Here is a 19,016-nt window from a genome sequence, read left to right as displayed (position 1 = left end):
CATCAGTGGGCATAAAGGGAGTCTAATGAGACAAGACCTGGGTGTGGTGCTTTTAGTGTCTTGGTGATCTAAGAGTTGAATAGCAAGAGAGAAATGGTGGTGATTAGTTGTTGTCTTTCATTTCTCAGAGGACCAAAAGAGGACATCATCATGCTAGAGTCAAGTTTCAATCTATCCAACTGTGGCTGATTAGACCAATATGAACTTGGAAAGCTGTACCACAGGTCAGGCACAAATAGTCCATGTGAACATTTGGGATGGATACTCCAAATTTGTGTATCTTGCATTTCCTTTGAGCTATTTCAATTCTGCTTTGCTCATAGAGCGCAGCACCTTCTCTGAAGTGGGCATGCTATGCTGAGCAACCTTGTGCTGGTATCTCTCATGTCACACAATCAATTCTGAAGTTCTTAAGATGGACCCTGAGAGTGTCCCTGTGTCACTTCTTCTGAACACCGTGTGAATGCTTTCCTCCTGTGAATTCTCCATAAAATTGTCTTTTTGACAAGCGTACATTTTGCATTCAAACAACATGGCCAGCCCATCTGAATTGTGCTCTCTGAAGCAGAGAGATGAATACTTGGCAGTTTAGTTAGAAAAGGACTTCAGTGTCTGGTACTTTATCCTGCCAGGTGTTCTTCAGAATCTTCCTAAGACAATTCAAATGGAAGTGATTCAGTTTCCTGGCATTGCACTGGTAGACTGTCCAGGTTGCACAGGCATGCAACAATGAGGTCAGAATAACAACTCTGTAGACTTTCAGTTTGGTAGTCAGTCTATTACCTCTTTTCTCCCATACTTTCCTTTGGAGCCTCCCAAACACTATAGCTAGCTCTTGCAGTGCACTGAGTCAACCTTATTATCAATGTGTACATTCCTGGAAAGTATACTCCCAAGGTAAGTGAACTTATCTGCAGTGTTCAAAACTTCTCCATTTGCTGTAACTGATGGTTCCATATATGGATGGTGTGGTGGTGGCTGATGGAGCACCTGATTTTCCTTATTAATTTTTAGGTCAAAATTAGTACAAGCAGCAAAGAATTGTTCCATAGTTGTTGCATCTCAGTATCAGAGGCTGCATTGAGTTTACAGTCATCTGCAAACAAAATCATACACCAACACTCCCTTCACTTTGGTCTTGGTTTGTAGCCTTTTCAAGTTGAAGAATTTACCATCAGTGCAGTAGCTGACCTTGATGCCATGTTCATCCTCATTGGAAGCATATGACAACATGGCTGAAAATATCATGCTAAAAAAAAACATGGAAGCAAGCACATAGCCTTTGTCTCAATTCATTGGTGACTGGGAAAGCACGAGAGCATTGTCCATTATCTAGAACTAAGGCAAGCATGCTGTCATGAAATTGATGTGCAATCGGTGACCCCGGCCCTCGCCGCCCCCCACCGCCCCGGAGCGCCCAGGCCATGCGGACACGCGCGGCGGCTTCCTCGGGCTGAGGGGCAGGCGGAGGCGCCCGGAGCGATGCTGCGCAGCCAGGACCGGGGAGCGACGAGCAGCCGCCCGGCAGGTACGAGAAAATGGCCAAAAGAAACGCGGAGAAGGAGCTGACGGACCGGAACTGGGACCAAGAGGACGACGTGGAGGAGGTGGGCACGTTCTCCGTGGCCAGCGAGGAAGTACTGAGGAACAGAGCCATCAAGAAGGCCAAGCGGCGGGACCCGGCCTCCGAGCCCGAAAGCGCCGGGGCTTTCAGAGGCTTCAAGGGCCTGCTGGTCCCTCCCGGCGGGGGAGGAGGGGGGCTCTTCGGCAATGGCGCCGGCATCAAGCCTCTGGACGGCCTCTCCAACGGCGGCAGCGCGTCTGCCACTTCCACCCTGGCCCCTGCCAAGGCCGGGGCAGAGAAGAAAGGGGCAGAGAAGAAAGTGACCTTTGGCCTCGTCGTAGCCAACGGCCCGATGTCTACCATGGAGGGAGACAAGAAGGCCGCCGACGCCAAGACCAACGGGGACAGCCCGCAGCCTTCCTCCTCTGGTCGTGGCGCCAGTGCCTACCACAGACAGCTCGCCGCCTTAAACTGCTCTGTGCGCGACTGGATCGTCAAGCACGGGGACACCAACCCGCTCTGTGACCTGACGCCCATCTTCAAAGGCTACGAGAGATACCTCACGGGCATCGAGCAGCTGTCTGGCAGCGACTGCGGCTCAGAGAGGGAGGCCAGCGGGCAGCTCCTGGGCGGCGTGGCTGGGCCCGCCGCCCCGGCGCCGTTCCAGCAGCCCCGGGATGCCCCCTTTGTGTTCGACCCGGACAAAGGCAAGGGTACCGCCGACAAGCAGGCGGAAGCGCCACCGGAGAAGAAGACAGCCTCCTTCCACTTTGGTCGCAAAGTCGACAGCTCGGTCCTGGGCCCCATGACAAACTTCTCCTTCTCTCCTGGAAACACGGGCATATTTGGCAAAGACCCGGCCCAGCCAAGTCCTGTCTCTTCTTTCACCAAAATGCCGGAGAGCCACCCGGACGGGTCTGCTGCCGAGAGCAAAGGTGCCTAAGAGGAAGATAGCGAGGAGCCGCCCAAAGCCGTCGTCACTGAGGTCAAAGAAGAGGACGCCTTTTACTCCAAGAAGTGCAAACTCTTTTACAAAAAAGATAATGAGTTTAAGGAGAAGGGCGTGGGCACGCTGCATCTGAAACCCGCCGCCAATCAGAAAACGCAGCTTCTTGTCCGGGCCGACACCAATTTAGGGAACTTCCCCCTGAATGTCCTGGTTCCACCCAACATGCCGTGCTCCCGGACCGGCAAGAACCACGTGCTCATCGTCTGCGTGCCCAACCCTCCCATCAGCGAGAAGAGCGCCACCATCCCCGGGACGATGCTCATCCGCGTCAAGACCTCCGAGGACGCCGACGAGCTGCCCAAGATGTTGCCGGAGAAGAAGGAGGCATGAGGGCGGAGGCCCCGCGCGTTTGCCAAGTTGCTGCTTTTTTCCCTTAAACTGATTCCTTTTATTCTTAACTTTCTACTTTGACATTCTGAGAACGTACAGGTATTCTGGAAGGTTTTGTGGGGGAAATTACTATGGCCAATAAAAAGCTTTAACTGAAAAAAAAAAAAAAAAAGAAATTGATGTGCAATGCTGATGAACTTCTCTGGGCAACCAAATTTTGGCATGTTTTCCATAAGCCCTCACGACTAACAGTATCAAATACCTTGAATACACAAAAGGGAAAAGAAGATTAGAAAAAAATTATCACATAATCAGGGTGCTCAGGTAGAAATCTGGGCAAACAAGGAATAGAAGTGGCAGAAGTGGCTAAAACTTGAAGCCCATCATCTGAACTGAGGGAAGAATACATGCAGAGTTTTGTACAGAAATATATTGCACTCAACAGGTAAATAGCAGGGAAGAGGGGGAATTATGAGGAGGATAGATTAAATGAGAGATTAGTGCTAAGTAAAACAGACTCTAAGCACAAATTATGCATCTCTCTTAGAGATGACAAAGAATGGAAATCTGAAGGAGTGCCCATCTGTTGGAAAAATGGTTGATCAAGTTATGGTATATAAATGTGACAGAATACTGTTGTATTATAAGAAATAACAAAGGAGGTAGTTTTGTAGAAACCTAAGAAGACTTCATTAACTGATGGGAGAGTAAAAAGTAAGCAGAACCAGGAGAACAATGTATAAACGATGGTAGTATGGTAGACAAGCAACTTTGAAATAATTATGAATTCTTTTTTTTTTTTTTTTTGCCTTTTGGAGGGCAGTTGGAGTTAAGTAACTTGCCCAAGGTTACACGGCTAGTTTTGTGTGTGTGTGTGTGTGTGTGTGTGTGTGTGTGTGTGTGTGTGTGTCTGAGGCCAGAACCGAACTCAGGTCCTTCTGACTCTGGGCCGTTGTTTTACTCACTGCGCCAACTGGCTGCCCCAATAATTAGGAATTCTGACCAGTGCAGTGGCCAGCCATGGATTTCAGAGGACTGATGATGAAAAATAGTTCCCACCTGCTGATAAAGAGATGAAGGACTCAGTATGCAGAATGAGTCATTTTTTTTTTTGCACATGGGTAATGTGGACATTTGTTTGAGTATGCATATTTATAACAGAACTTTTTTTTCTTTTGTTTTCGGTGGGTGGTGGGATAAGGAGAAAAGGTAGATTTTTTTGCTGATTAAAAATGTATACTTTTAAAAATAACAGTAAAGTGGAATACAATTTAATATTGAAAGCTGCAGTTATTTGTAAAGCACCAGAAGGACAATATAGGAGAAGATTGAAGATGAAGTTGGAAAGAGAAAACGGAAATAACAAAGCAGTCTAAAAAGGGACATTAAATTAACTGAATTAAGTATAACTCAAGAGTGAGATCCTCCTTTGTAAAAATTATTGTTCAAGACCACTACTTCTTAATATCTAAGTTTGAACCCCAGAGTCAAAAAATCCATAGAGGCTGTCTAGCTGAAACTGGATTAACTTCTAATCAGTGGTCATTCTTGAAATCTTTTTTCCAAAGTTGTTGCACATCATACATTGTATTGTGTGATATCTTCACATTTATCAGTGGTCCAGAGGAATTCAAAGCTGAAGCTAGAATGTGCGTTCAGACTTGATGTGTGGATATGCAGTGAGCAACCCCTACTCCCAACCCCTGTGGTTGTAATGGGCTATTATAGACTGCCCCTCAGTTCTTCCACTTCAGGCTCTGGATGTACTTCTCTGGGCTCCTGAATCTCTGTGTGAGGGAAGAGAAGAATTAAGGTAAGGTCAGAAGGATATCCTTACCCATTTACTGGATCTGGGCTGCTGGTTTCTAAAAACCCAGATCTATTTTGTTTAACATTGAAGGAAGAGACTCAACGTCTCTAAAGCTTTTTTTGAGAGCAAGTACATATTTTTTTGGGGGCTCCTATTGATATTGATCATCTACAATAATAATGCAAGTAATTTACCAATCTGAGGAGGAGCATAGAGACCTACCATAACAGAGAACATGCTTCTGTACGTCTTTCCTTTTATCCCTCTCCTGAAGGTGAAATCTGCTGGTTCTACAGATGGCATACTTCCATGCCTAAATAGTTTAAGAGGTCAAAATAATTAGTTTCTTTTTAACTCCAGGACTGTCATTGGAACCTGGTCTGTCTTAAATGTCTTAGTCTGCAAACCAATTCAAGAAACATAACTTCCCTCTTTTTTGCTGTAAAGAATATTTTTCATTAATTTGTTCTAGTTCAGTTTTCATGTAGATGAGAATTTCCTTAAGTACAATCTCCTCTCCCTTTTCAAATACCTGCAACAATTAGACAGAGCAGAGATCATAGTTTCATTTTTGACTTGTCCATGTATTCTTCCCCAACAAATTGAAATCATGAGATGCAACTGCATCTCAAGATGCCATTAGGGGAGGGGCTCGTGGCGCTGGCCCTGACTGGTGCTTAGGCTTTCTATTTCTTTCCTCAGTGCACTGAAGTACAAAGACCATTATCATGAATTTTCAGCATCGAACTGGGGGCAAGAGGGAGTGGTGGGGTGGCTTCATCTTTTGAGAACAACCAAGATAAAAGGGAACGGCTCCGACAACTGGCTTTTGAAACAATTGATATCAACAAGGATCCATACTTTATGAAGAACCATTTGGGTTCCTATGAATGCAAACTTTGTTTAACACTTCACAACAATGAGAGAAGCTACTTAGCACATACACAAGGCAAAAAGCATCAAACAAATTTGGCTCGGAGAGCAGCAAAAGAAGCCAAGGAGGCTCCAGCCCAGCCAGCCCCAGAGAAGGTCAAAGTGGAAGTGAAGAAGTTTGTGAAGATCGGCCATCCAGGCTACAAAGTGACCAAGCAGCGGGACACAGAGATGGGCCAGCAGAGCCTTCTCCTCCTGATTGACTATCCTGAGATTGCTGAGAGCATCATGCCACGCCACTGTTTCATATCTGCGTACGAGCAGAGGATTGAACCCCTAGACAGACGAGCCCTATGAAACCATTGCTTTCAAGGTGCCAAGTAGAGAGATTGACAAGGCTGAGGGGAAGTTTTGGACCCACTGGAACAGAGAAACCAAAGAGTTTTTTCTCCAGTTCCATTTTAAGATGGAGAAGCCTCCTGCTCCTCCAGCAGTCCCTGGCTGGGCCTCCTGGAGGGAAGTAGCCCCCACCTCTGCTGATTAATGGTTTGCCTCCTCGACCACCTCTGCCAGAGTTCTTGCTACCACCACCTCCAGGTGGCATGCCTCTGCCACCCATGCCTCCTAGAGGGCCTGCCCCCCCCAGGCCCTCCTGGGCTTCCTCAGATGCCCCCTCCAGCTCCTGGGGTTCACCCTCCTACTCGTGGGGTACACCCCCAGGCTCCTGGAGTATACCCCCAAGCTCTTGGGGTACACCCTCCTGCTCCTGGGGTGTACCCTCCAGCACCTGGGGTACATCCCCCAGCTCCAGGGGTACACCCCCAGGCACCTGTGGTTCATCCCCAGGCTCCAGGAGTTCACCCTCAAGCTCCTGGGGTACACCCCCAACCACCTGGGGTTTGACCTCAAGCTCCAGGGTTATACCCCCAAGCACCTGGAGTTCATCCTCTCACACCTGGGGTTCACTCCCAAGCATCTGGGGTTCACCCCCAGGCTCCGGGTGTTCATCCTCAGGCCCCAGGGTTTCATCCTCAGGCTCTGGGAATTCATCCTCAGGCTCCAGGGGTTCATCCTCAAGCTCCAGGGGTTCACCCCGAAGCCCCAGTGTACATCCCCCAACTCCTATGCCCCCAATGTTGTGGCCTCCTCTTCCCTCAGAAGGACCTGGAAACATTCTTCCTCCTCCACCTACCAATTGAAAAGCTTTTTTTCCTCTACCAAGTTGGTTTTTATTTACATTGCATCATTCCCCCAAAGACAGGTTTTGGTGTTTTTTGTGCAGACGTTTGAACTCTGTCCTCAAAGTTGATTAAATAGGTTTCTACCTTGTTTACTTGAATGGAATAATGTGGAATAGTGTCATTAAACTACTGTAGAGTCCTGAAAAAAAAAAAAGATGCCATTAGCTTCTCTGCTATCTTTGGTAGAAGAACTAATGAGTTAAATGCTTAGAGCCAGTCTTAGCAACCAATCACTGACTCAGCTTTGTCAGTGCAGAGTGATTCAGTGGTTCTCATCACCCTACCACTTGCAGCTTTTTTCAAGACTTGATGGCTAAGTACTGGTTTTGCCTCTGAGAGAGAGCCCTCCTGGATTGTTTAAAAATGGCCCTAATCTTCTGATCATTTTACTTGAACCTTAAGTAATTTGTCTGTTAAGCTTCAAATCTGTATATTGAGGTCATGTAGGTGGCACAGTGGATAGAGTTCTGGGTCTGGAGTCAGGAAGACTACTCTTTCTGAGTTCAGATCTGGCCTCAGACACTAGTTATGTGAGCCAGGGAAAGTCACTTAACCCTATTTGTCTCAGTTTCCTCATTTGTAAAATGAGCTGAAGAAGGAAATGGCAAACCACTCCAGGATCTTTGCCAAGAAAACCCCAAATGTGATCACAGAGTGTCAGGACATGACAACAACAGCAACAACAAAATGTATATAACACTCATGTCATAACTTTTAATTCATGTTCCTCTTCCTCCTTAATCCTGCTCCCCCTGCTCCACCAAACCTTCCAGTGAAACTAAACTTGTCAATTAAGTATAGATCTACAGGTGATGGTAATCATAGACAGAGTTTGAGCATCAAGTTTGTAATCCACAAATTAGTGTCTTTCTGAAATTTAACTAAATTCTTTGTACAAGTCCTTCATATATTTATGTTAATTTTCACATTTTTTCTACCTATTACAGTATAGAAATTATCTATACAATACTGCCTTCTTTAAAACAACTAAAACAGAGGCGGCTAGGTGGTATAGTGAGTAAAGCGCTGGCCCCATAGTCTGGAGGACCTGAGTTCGATTCTGGCCTCAGACACTTAAAACCCACACAAAAAAACTAGCTGTGTAACCTTGGGCAAGTTACTTAACCCCAGTTGCCCTCCAAAAGGCAAAAACAACAACAACAACAACAACAACTAAAACAAACATGATACATTTAATTTGAGTGTAATTCTTTAGATCAAATTTGGGAAGCATCCATTGTCTAAGGTGTCTGTCTTAGTGCACTCATGGTATTCATTTAAACAACCTATTCCAATGCTAATCATATATAAAGTTTATGATTAGAAATACTAAGTTTTATATCTCAGTCTCCTGAATTTGGAGTCACTACACTCCCAGGATTGTGTATATTTTGCTTTTTAGCATCCCATACTTTGCTTATCTCTCCATTGGCTGTGACTATGCCTTCACTCATAAGATTCTTTTCTGTTCTTATGATAGACTTTCTTACTCAGTCAGCAGTTTTGTAGCATTCTTACTTTCTTTTCAAATTCTAAGCTCTCCTTCACAAGAGAGGAGAGATGTGATTGTGATTTTTAACTAAGATGTTTCAAAACCTGGATTGCATTTAATCCCTCTAATTTTTATAGACTTGTCTTCCACCTCGTTTTTTCCCTAAAGAGTTGCTATTGATTCTGTAATATTTAACTTAAATCGACTTATGCCCTCCTTACCAACTAATTTCTTTATACATTGCCAAAATGTTTATGTGTTATATCCTTTACTATTAAACAGAGTATATTGAAGGAGAATCACATAAGTTTCTGTATATGTCTTGCTCATTGAGTTTCTCAAAGAAAGTAAAAGCTGGGGATTCATGATAATCATATCAGTCTCCTAAAGGGAGGGGTGGGGAACCTATGGCCTCAAGGCCACATGGGACCCTCTAGATCCTCAAATGAGGCCCTTTGACTGAAGTGGGTTTTGGATTCTGTCAAAGGGTCATACTCGAGGAACTAGAGGGCCACATGTTACCTTGAGGCTGTAGGTTCCCCACCCCTGCACCTAAAACATCCCCCCACCCCACAACAGGTGTTAGTTAATTTAATCCTAACTTATCTATAGCAGGTAATACAGTATAGCCTTCTTTAAAAAAACATTGGACACTTAATTCAAGAGTGTGATTCTTTCAATCACACTCTTGAAGCATCCAGTGCTTCACACTGCTAATCTTACTGGATCATTATCTCTCCAAGTTTTAGAAAAATTACAGTACCAGACAACCACCACAGAAAAACAGTCTCTCAAATCTTTACTGTCTTCTCTTCCTTCTCTATACAATCCTTTGGAGTACAATCATGGAATGCAACAGTTTTCAACATGAAGAAGACAAAAGTACATTTTGAGAACTTCACCACTTTTCTGCCCTTTTGTAATCCTTTCCATCCAAAGCTCTGGTTTCTTTAGAAATTGTGTCAGAAAATGCATCACAGAACAAAGTTCATTATGAATTTGAACACAGAATTAAATTGATTTCATTATAATTGGAATACAGGAAGCTTGTGAAAGAGAGGCATATAGATACAATTACTCCTGTACCTAAGCAGAGTTTCTTTTATCTTCTGGACATGATGTTAGTGTGACCTTGGATTTGATTTGAAGAGCAAAACCATACGTGAAACTTCCTTATCTAAATTCTTGATGAACTGAGAACCATTACCCCCTGACCTTTTTTAACCTTTATGTTAGCTCTGTTTGTAGAAACTTCTTCCCTACCAAAAAACCCCACAAAACTCTATTTGATAAGCAATGAGTCCTTCATAGAAAAGCTCCCTTAGGTACTGAGGTGATCTGAGGGGCTGTCAAGGGTTCCTACATAAACAAGACAAATCACTACATATTAGCATGGTGGAATTGAGTAAGTATGGCTGTTCAAACCAGGAATGTGTCACTCCATTCAGACCAGGTTATTTAGTAATATGACTACAAATGAGAGGAGCATGTCCCCCCACCCCTTTTTAAACTACATTGAAGCCTCCAAGATATTTCCGTGAGTTATTTAGAATGACACCTGGTTCTTTGCATTCCTCCTGATAGGGGAACAATTCAGTGATAGATACTGAGAACAAGTTATGAACTTGAACAAATGACATCTCAACCCTAAGTTCATCTAATGTGTATGGCAAATTGGTATTCTCTCAGTTGATCTTCTTTGTCTTCGAGAGTCACAACATTTTGTCACAGGATCAGCTTGGATCCACATGTCCAAACCATTCTTTTTGAATATTTGTTGAATTGAATTAAATTTGTCCTAGAAAAAATCAGGAACCTTGTTAATCAGGAGTAATATGGCAGATATCTTCCATAGGAAAATTATTTTGGATGCCGTGTAAAGAATGGATTGGAAGATGGAGAACTAGGAAGTAGGAGTATCATTTAGTAAGCTATTGGAATATAATAGTCCAGGCAAGAGATGATATGGGTCTGAATGAGTAGTAGCAGTGTTTTTTAAAAAAAAAAAAAGGAGACAAGTACTAGAGATGTAGAGGTAGAATTAACAAAATTTGATAGATTGGAAATGAAAAGTGTAGAAAACAGTGAAGGGTGACTCTGAAGTTTCTAGCCTTGGTGCACTTCTAGGATGGTAATGACATTAACAAAATAAGGAAATTTAGAGGAGGCCAAACTTGAGGGAAGATGGAAATGAATTGAGGCCTGTTTTCTGAAGCAGTCAATGAACAGAGTGCTGAATTTCAAATCAGAGAAATCTGGGTTCAGATTCCATTTCCAGCACTAACCAGCTGTGGGACCATGAGCAAGTAATTTAACTTCACTGAGACTCTGTTTACTTATCTGTGAAATGGGAATGATAATACTTATACTACCTGCCAGTCAGTAAATATTAAGCACATACTCTGTGCTAAGCACTGTGCTAAGTATAATGGATTAGCCTCACACAAGATTGTAATGAGGCTCAAATAAGCTAAAGTAAATAAAGTATTTTGCAAATCTTCAAGCATTAATTAAGCATTTACTATTATTTGCACATGTTGAGTTTGATGTACAACGAGATAGCAGGTGGAGATCTGTAACAAGAATTTGGAGATTGGGTCTGGAGTTAAAGATGTAGACTTGGGAAGGAGTCATCTACATAGTGATGATATTTAAACCATGGGAGAAAATGCAATAGAGCAGACAAGAGAAAAGGCAGGCCCAGTATAAAACCTTAGGAGATACTCATACAAGTGAATATCAAATTGTAAAGCATTACCTACTACCCTTCCAATCTAATATATAGTTATATTCTTCTATTGTCATATTCTGGTTGTGAGTCAGGACCCTGTTCTATGCTCTCTTCTCTGTCTCCCTCTGTCTCCCCTCACTGACCTCATCAGTTTGCATATAACTGCCTCTATAAAGATAACTTCCAGGTCTGTATATAGAGCTCTAGTTTTTTTTTACTCTCCCTGAATTCCAGTCCAATATCACTAACTTCTATTGTTTTTTTCAAATTGAATTTTCTATTGGCATTTCAAACTCAACATATCCAGAACAGAGTTCATTATCTTTCCCCTGAAACTCTCCACTTTTCAGAATTACTCAATTCTGTTGAAACTACCACCATCCTTCCATTCACTCAGATTTGTAACCTCAGGGTCATCTCTTCCTTGTTTTCCATTACTCTCCATATCTAAACAGTTAAAAATACAGTAACTTTTACGATAAAAATTCATTATTTGGTAACAATTGACAAGTTTTTTCAACCTCCACAATATCTTTTTCTATCTTCTCTCTTCTTACATAGCCACCACCCTAGTTCAGATCTTCATCATATCTAGCAAGGATTGTTGCAATGGCCTCCTAATTGTTCTTTTTGTCTTAAGTTTCCCTTCTCCAGTCTCTCCTCCACAGAGCTGTCAAAGTGATTTTCCAAAAGTACATTATAACTACGTTATTCCCTTGTTTAGTAAACTCCACTGGTTCCCTCTTGCCTCTAGAATCAAGTGTGAACCTTTTTGTTGAGTTATTTAAAGCCCTTCCCACCTCCTTTCAACCTACCTTTTGAGCTTAAGTTATTTGACATTTCTGGACTTAAGTGATTATTGCTTCCAGTTCTAGGTGGTAAAGTACTCTGAAATACTTTCTAATTCTTAAAATTCTTCAAGTATAAGCTTTAATTTTTAGGAACTCTGCTCAGTTTGGATTATGCATGGCATCCACTTGGTTTTCCCTACATAGATTCATAAAGCACCCTCCCAAGAGTACCATCATGTTGGCATTAGAATGCCTTTTCTTAATTTACTCTTCCTATTTGACCATCTACCATAACAGCTAATAGTGGCAGTCTTTGTTTTTTTTGGAGGGCAATTGGGGTTAAGTGACTTGCCCAAGGTCACACGGCTAGTTTTTGTGTTAACTGTCTGAGGTCAGATTTGAACCTAGGTGCTCCTGACTTCAGGGCCGATGCTCTATTCACTGTGTCACCTAGGTTCCCCTAGTCTTTTTATCTTTAACCCAAGTTATTTAACATTAAATGTTGTTTCTCCAGAGAATATAATGTCCCTGGCAGATATTATAAGTTGTTCCTCACTTGTAAAAACTAGATTTCTTCTAAAGTCGATTGGACTTGGATATTAGAATAATAATGCTAATTGTTATTATAAAAATAATGGTTAATAATAGCTAGGCATTTATTTGGTGCCATAAGCATTTTACATATGTTATTTCAGAGGACTTCACTTTGAATCTAGGCTCCTCTGCTTGCCATCTGTCACTTGACCTCTCTGGGCCTTAAATCTCATCTGTAAAATAAAGAGTTGGGCTAGATGTTCTCTGAGGTCCCTTTAAGCTTTGTATCTTATGATCTCGAGATTCTATTTCCCCTGTCCAATCCCCAAGGGTGGAACTGGGAAAAAAAAAACCCAAAGTCTTACATGGGCATTCTTAATATAGCCCACATATGCAGTCTTGCCCTTTCCAACAGATGATGTTAAATCTAGACGTTCAGGGTAGAGTGCTTTCTAGAACAAATAGCCTTCTAATAGTATGAGCAGCCTAAGAACACTTGTATTCACAAATATGATACTTTTTAGAGAAAAAAAAAACAGGCAAGTGATTGGAGTTTCCTGATTGATGAAAGAAGTTTAACCAAATCCATAAACATTTCTTTTTGAGCATAGTACTGCTAAAGTTTTATTTTGTTGATATTTCTAGAGATGGGTTTCATTGCAAAAGTAATGAGTAATAAAGTATTAATAAAAAGTAGTATCAGGGGTGGCTAGGTGGCACAGTGAATAGAGAGAGCACTGGCCCTGGAGTCTGTTGTTGAAGAGGATCTGAGTTGAAATTTGGCCTCAGACACTTGACACGATTACTAGCCATGTGACTTTGGGCAAGTCACTTAACCCCAACTGTCCTCCAAAAAGCAAAAAAAAAAAAAAAGTAGTATTCAATGAAGAACATTCACTGCAAGTCTGCTCTATGCAGATGGTTGCTCTAGCCATTGTATAAGTGAAATGAAATCTATATCCTTTCCATAAAGAGCTTATAGTCTAGTTTAGAAGGATATATATATATACATATATATATATATATCACTATATGTGAAACAACCAAAGAATGTATTTGCAAACTCAGTACCCAAATTAATCAATCAAGTATTTATTCAGCACCTATTGTGCTTTCAACATTGCCTTGGATTCTGGAGTTCTAAGTACAAAAAATGAAATAGTCCTTGCTCAACAAAAAGGGCTTATGTTCTATTGGAGAAGACAAGTACATGTATAAATATATAGAGTATAAGTATAAATGGAATAACTACAAATGTATACAAAACAGTTTTTAAAAGGTAGCTGGGGATGAAGGGCACTAGTAAAGAGAAAACAGAATTATATGGATAGTGTCTATTGTGAATGTTTTCCCAGGCTTGAGATTTGAGCTATCTTTGAAAAAGTAAAAGATGCTGATGGGAATGGTGGAGGGGAAAGGGAATTTTTTTTTAAAGGGAAGTATTCCATATTAAATAGAGGTTCAAAGTAGGAATTGAGAAGGTTGTATAAAATCCATCAAAATATAAATTTGATCCAAGAGGAGGGTCTTTGTGAGAAATCAAGAAAAGACACAGGACATCCATCTGAAGGATCTTGAATGGTAGGTAGCAGTTCAGTTTAATAAATAGTTTTTAAGTACCTACTACTTGCAAGGCCACATCCTAGACCCTGAGTCATACAAGGGAAAAATGGAATCTAGACCCTGATCTTGCATTCTGGCAGTTTGGAATTAATATGATAGACACTAGAAGCTACTCACTTTTTTTTTTTCACTTTTTGTAGGGCAATTGGGGTTAAGTGACTTGCCCAAGGTCACACGGCTATTTTTTGTGTTAAGTGTCTGAGGCTGAATCTGAACCCAGGTCCTCCTGACTCCAGGGCCAGTGCTCAATTCACTGTACCACCTAGCCGCCCCCTACTCACTTTTTTAATGAGAGATTTATAAAAGTCAGGTTTGAAAAATACTCTTCTACTTGGCAAACAGATTGAAAAATTGGAAAAGATGAGCTAGTCTTGTACTTCTAGAAGGAAGCTCACAAAGAGAAGAAAGGCCATTTAGTACAACCTACATATGAACAAGAATCCCTTCTACGACTTTTCTCTACTGAGATGCCTACTGCATCCCAGGTCTACACATTAAACTTTTTGATAGATCACTACCCTGGGAAGTAATAGCAAGTGCTGAATTGTTGGGAGTAGACACACAGGATCCTAAAATTAAAGCAAGAAGTATCCTTCAAGTCATCTAATCTGACCTCTCATTTTATAGATGGGGAAACTGAGACCTAAAGAGATTAAATGACTTGCCCAAAGTTATATAAGTAGTAGGAGGCAGTCATAGGGTTTGAATTCAGACCTTCTAATTTCAAATGTTCCATTCTGTCCATTGTTCCATGCTTCCACTCTAAAGGCTAGGCATTTTTTCCTTATATCAGACATAAATCTGTCTCTTTGCAACTTCTATTCATTGTTCCTAGTTCTGTTTGCTAAGGTAAATTGAATGCACCTAACCTCTTTCTCTAGCCTTTTAAATACTTGAAAAAAAGGTATCACACTCTATTCTCCAGGCTAAACATCCCCAGTTCCTTTAACCAACCCTTGTATGACATGTTCTTGAAAAGAGTAACATAGCAAAGTTGATAGAACACTAGAGTTAAGAAGTTAGAATACTAAGAAGACCTAGGTTCAAATGTTACCTTTGAAACTAGTTGTATGACAAGGAGGAAGTTACTTAGAGCCTCAGTTTCCTCAGCAGTAGAATAGAGATGTTAATACTTGTACTAAGCTTTACTGGATTGTTATAGGTCTCAAATTAGGATAATCTATATAATGTACTTTGCAACTCTTAAAGTACTATATAAATAGCATTTATTATTATTGAGGACCTTCATTTTCCTGGTAATCCTATGGATACTCTTCAGCTTATCAGTGGCCTCCCTAAAATTTGCTCCTCAGAATTATACTTAGTATTCCTCATGTTGTATATCCAGAGTTTGGAGTACAGTGAAATTATCACCTTCCTCCTCTTGGATACTATTCTTCTTTTAATGTAGCCTAAGAAGGCATTAGGTTATTTAAGTTGTCATGTCACACTGTTGATTGATATTAATCTGTCATGAAACTCACTCTTCAAAAGAATTATCCAGGCATAGTTGTCACAAGTAAGAACTATAAATGTTCTTGGAGAGGAAGAGAAATATCCAATAGAAAAAAAGAGGGAAAGTGTTGTTATGATTTGGTAGTATACTTTTGAAAGGATGACAGGAAAAGCAAAGGACTTAAGAAACAACAGTTGTTTAGGGGAAATGTACAGTGATCTAAATGGATAGCTTTCTGGACTTTGAGTGAAGAAGACCTAAGTTCAGATCCAGCCTCAGGCAAATTGACTAGCTCTGTGACTTTGGGCAAAGCATTTAATGCAGTAAACCTCAGTTGTTTGGTTTTTTTTATCTGTAAAATGGAGATAATAACAATAACATCTACTTCTAAGGTTGTTGTAAGGATAAAATAAGATAATACTATCAAGTGCTTTGCAAACCTTTTTAAAGCACTATTTAAATTCTAGCTATTATTATCTGTGGTTGTATTATCATCAGAAAATTGGGAAGGGGTAAATGCTTTTTAATCTTTGGTAGGGGATGCAAAGAGTGTAGTTTTAACATGTTTGTTAACTTTAAGATACTGATATAACATCCAAATGGAAATCTCAGAGTCAAGTTAAGTGAGTAATGGGACACAGTCACATATGTATACTAGACTTTAGTAAAGGTCTAGTCCCTTCATTAGAGACTTGAAGAGAGAGAAGACTGGATGGGCAGAATATCAGCAAATAATTGTAGCTGTCCCAGGTTTTCTCTACTGAGGTTGGATTTTAAAAGAATATGTTTAAAAGATGGAAAGAAGGTCACATAAGAACAAAGGAAAAAAATGTTATTGAACTGCAAACTCATCAAAGCAAAAAAAGAACTGAGACTTTGGGAAAATACTATAGACAATTTAAAAGGTCTCATTATCTCTGGAAAAACAGATAGAAAAGGAATAATCCCACTACCCTTCCCCACCTGCATATAGCTTTTTACCCATTTATTATAATAACTGTAATGAAATCAATACTACCCTTCCAGGAGGAAAAGATACGTGAATGGGATCAGTTTTTGTTCTACTCACCATCTCTGTGATTTTCCAGACCAAAAAGCCCTTCCTCAGCCACTCTTCTCTATGTGTTTCTTCCCCCTACCCCCCAACCACTTTCCTTAAAATATTAGCTTCTGGAGAGTAGGAATCCACCTGCTTTTGTATGTGTATTCCCAATGCTTAGCATGCAATAAATGGTTCATCAATACTTTTTCATTCATTCAAAACATAATTACTCCTCTTTTGTTTTATTTCCATAGTCTTATCAGAGAGAAAAATCTATAAACCAAAATGGGTAAAACAAACACTTATCAAGAAGGTATTAAAGGTGCAGAGTTAGTAAGAAAACCATTGGCTTCTTTATATGAGTTCTAGTCTTTTGGGCTAAGGAATTATATCCTAAAGTGCTGACAGAACATGGAGACATAATCCCTGAGACTGTCAGCATTCTTTAAGGAATTATGGGTTATGGGAGAAGTGTTAAAGATTGAAGATTGACTAGAAACTTTAGAACAGTAAGATGGTCTGGCAAAATTCTTGAATGTATTATTAAACAGATCATTTGTGAACATCTAGAAAGTGAAACTATGATCACAAGGATATGATGTAGGTTAATTTTTAAAAGTCTTGGCAAACTAGCATTTTTTCCTTTTCTCATAGTGTTAGATTAAAAATTTAGATTATAAACTCATTAGATGTTAAACTCCTTGAGGGCAGGAATGATCCTTTGCTTCTTTTTGTATCCCCAGTACTTAGAAGTGGCTGGCATATAGCAGACACAATAAATGTTTATTAAATTTATTGAATAAATGCAATAATCAGTTCTCTGGATTTAAGCAAGTTACTTGTCAGTCTCTTCTATAGTTATAGAAGTGGTGGGAAAATGTGAGCTAGATGAGATTATAACTAGGGGGATTCATAACTGGTTCAATAATAAGAAAATTGTGCTGTGGAAATAGCATTAGATTTGAAATGAGAGGAATTAGGTTCATATCCTGTCTCTGTCATTTACTACCTGTGTGGTAAATTGCTTCTCATTTTTTTATCTTGAAAATGTGTGGGGGGAGGAAAGGAGTTGAATTAGATGTTCTTTTAAGATTGCTTCCAGGTCTAAATGTATGGTCCTGAGAACGAAGATTGTTAATTAATAGTTCCTTGTCAAGCTGAAAGGATGGTTCTAATTGTTACCCAATGCTGTACAATAGTTTTTATCATTTGTTTGAATGAGAGAAACCATACTTAATTGGATGTGCATATGGCACAGTGCTAGAAATTTTTCCCACAGGATTAGGATCCAGAACATTCTTCATGGGATGGAACAGTGATATATATGATAACAATGATAACAAATAATGTCTTCATTATTTGGACTTTTCCTAGTTCATAATGTTATCAAACAGCATCAATTACAGTTCAAATTCTAGTTAATAAATGACATATATTGTGACAGGTGCTATAAATAGTTGTCACAACTATGAATTGAAGAATAGTCTTTAATGTTCATAGAGTCAAAAGAATTGTTGTTCTCCCTTCAGTCTTTTCCGCTACCACAGGTATCATACAGCTGTGAAAATGATAAATCATATGACAAAATTTTAAAGTTACAAGGGTAAAACATTAGTATAAAACATTCACTTCAATCTCCCCATTTTACATATGAAATGTGTCCAGGTTCACACACCTACTTAGTGGCAGAATCAGGATTTCACTCTCAGTCTCCCAACTCCCAATCCAGTGCTTTTTTACGCCATACGCATGGACTCTTTTTGAATACAATGAAAAATAAATTGTAGGAAATAGTGTTGTCTAAGGCTGTGATCTATCATAGTATTTATTCTGGTAACATAAGCAGTAACAACAAAGTTTCTACTTGATCTGACCTTTTCTGTAATTACTCAGTGAAGCAATTTAATTTTACTATTGAACAACTAGAGAATAAAAAACTCTTTAAGTCGTTTTTTTGGTTTGGAGTAATTTTGATTGCTAATTGTTTCAGGGGATTGGTTAGCTTGTTTAGAAATGTATTGTTTTTTAAAAATATTTTCCTCTTTGATCCTTTGTAACTAGCAAGAAGTTGAGAAGTTTACAGACCTAGAGAAACTCTACCTCTACCTTCAGCTGCCTTCTGGTCTCAGCAATGGAGAGAAAAGGTATATATATTTTCTTGGTCTCTGACATTAGTGAAAAACATACAGATAGTCCTCCATTTTTGTCATAATGTATTTCTGAAAACTGACTAAGAAAATACTTGGGTAAAAAAAGATTATTTGAAATATTTATAGTTTTTACTTTAGTTAAAAAAAACCTGTAGCCTTCTCTACCAAATGATGTTTTCACATAGGTAAAGCGAAATGCTTACTTTGGCTTTATTCTAGAGATAAAATGCTACATGGTCATTTTTGAAAATTGGAAACCACAAATAAGCAGGTAACTATGATAAAGAATGAAATATAGAAGGGTTTTGCGGGTTTTTTTAGGATGGTCATTGAAATAAGAAGTTGCAAAATACTGTCATAGGTTTGTGAT

General features: G+C 40.1%; 1 protein-coding gene and 2 pseudogenes across 3 annotated transcripts in view; all 3 read left to right on the top strand.

Moving 5' to 3' along the window:
* RFX7 (regulatory factor X7) overlaps positions 1 to 19,016 on the top strand; it is a 184,496-nt gene that overhangs the window by 132,065 nt on the left and 33,415 nt on the right. For 2 of the 3 annotated variants that reach the window (XM_069098112.1, XM_069098114.1), the window contains exon 3: positions 18,558 to 18,640. The exons of the other annotated variant lie outside the window; for it this stretch is intronic. In XM_069098112.1, coding sequence (XP_068954213.1) covers positions 18,558 to 18,640 — 83 coding nt within the window. The remainder of the gene's footprint in view (positions 1 to 18,557; positions 18,641 to 19,016) is intronic. 3 annotated transcript variants of the gene reach the window in all.
* Positions 1,413 to 3,079, top strand: LOC138168505 (nuclear pore complex protein Nup50 pseudogene; annotated as a pseudogene).
* Positions 5,442 to 6,956, top strand: LOC138168504 (splicing factor 3A subunit 2 pseudogene; annotated as a pseudogene).

This window comes from Petaurus breviceps, unplaced genomic scaffold, assembly GCF_028583685.1.
Source record: "Petaurus breviceps papuanus isolate PSGF00001 unplaced genomic scaffold, PetGlider_PUasm1.0 37, whole genome shotgun sequence".
Taxonomy (NCBI): domain Eukaryota; kingdom Metazoa; phylum Chordata; class Mammalia; order Diprotodontia; family Petauridae; genus Petaurus; species Petaurus breviceps.
Note: the sequence above shows the minus strand (reverse complement) of the source record. Positions and strands in the feature narration are given on the sequence as shown.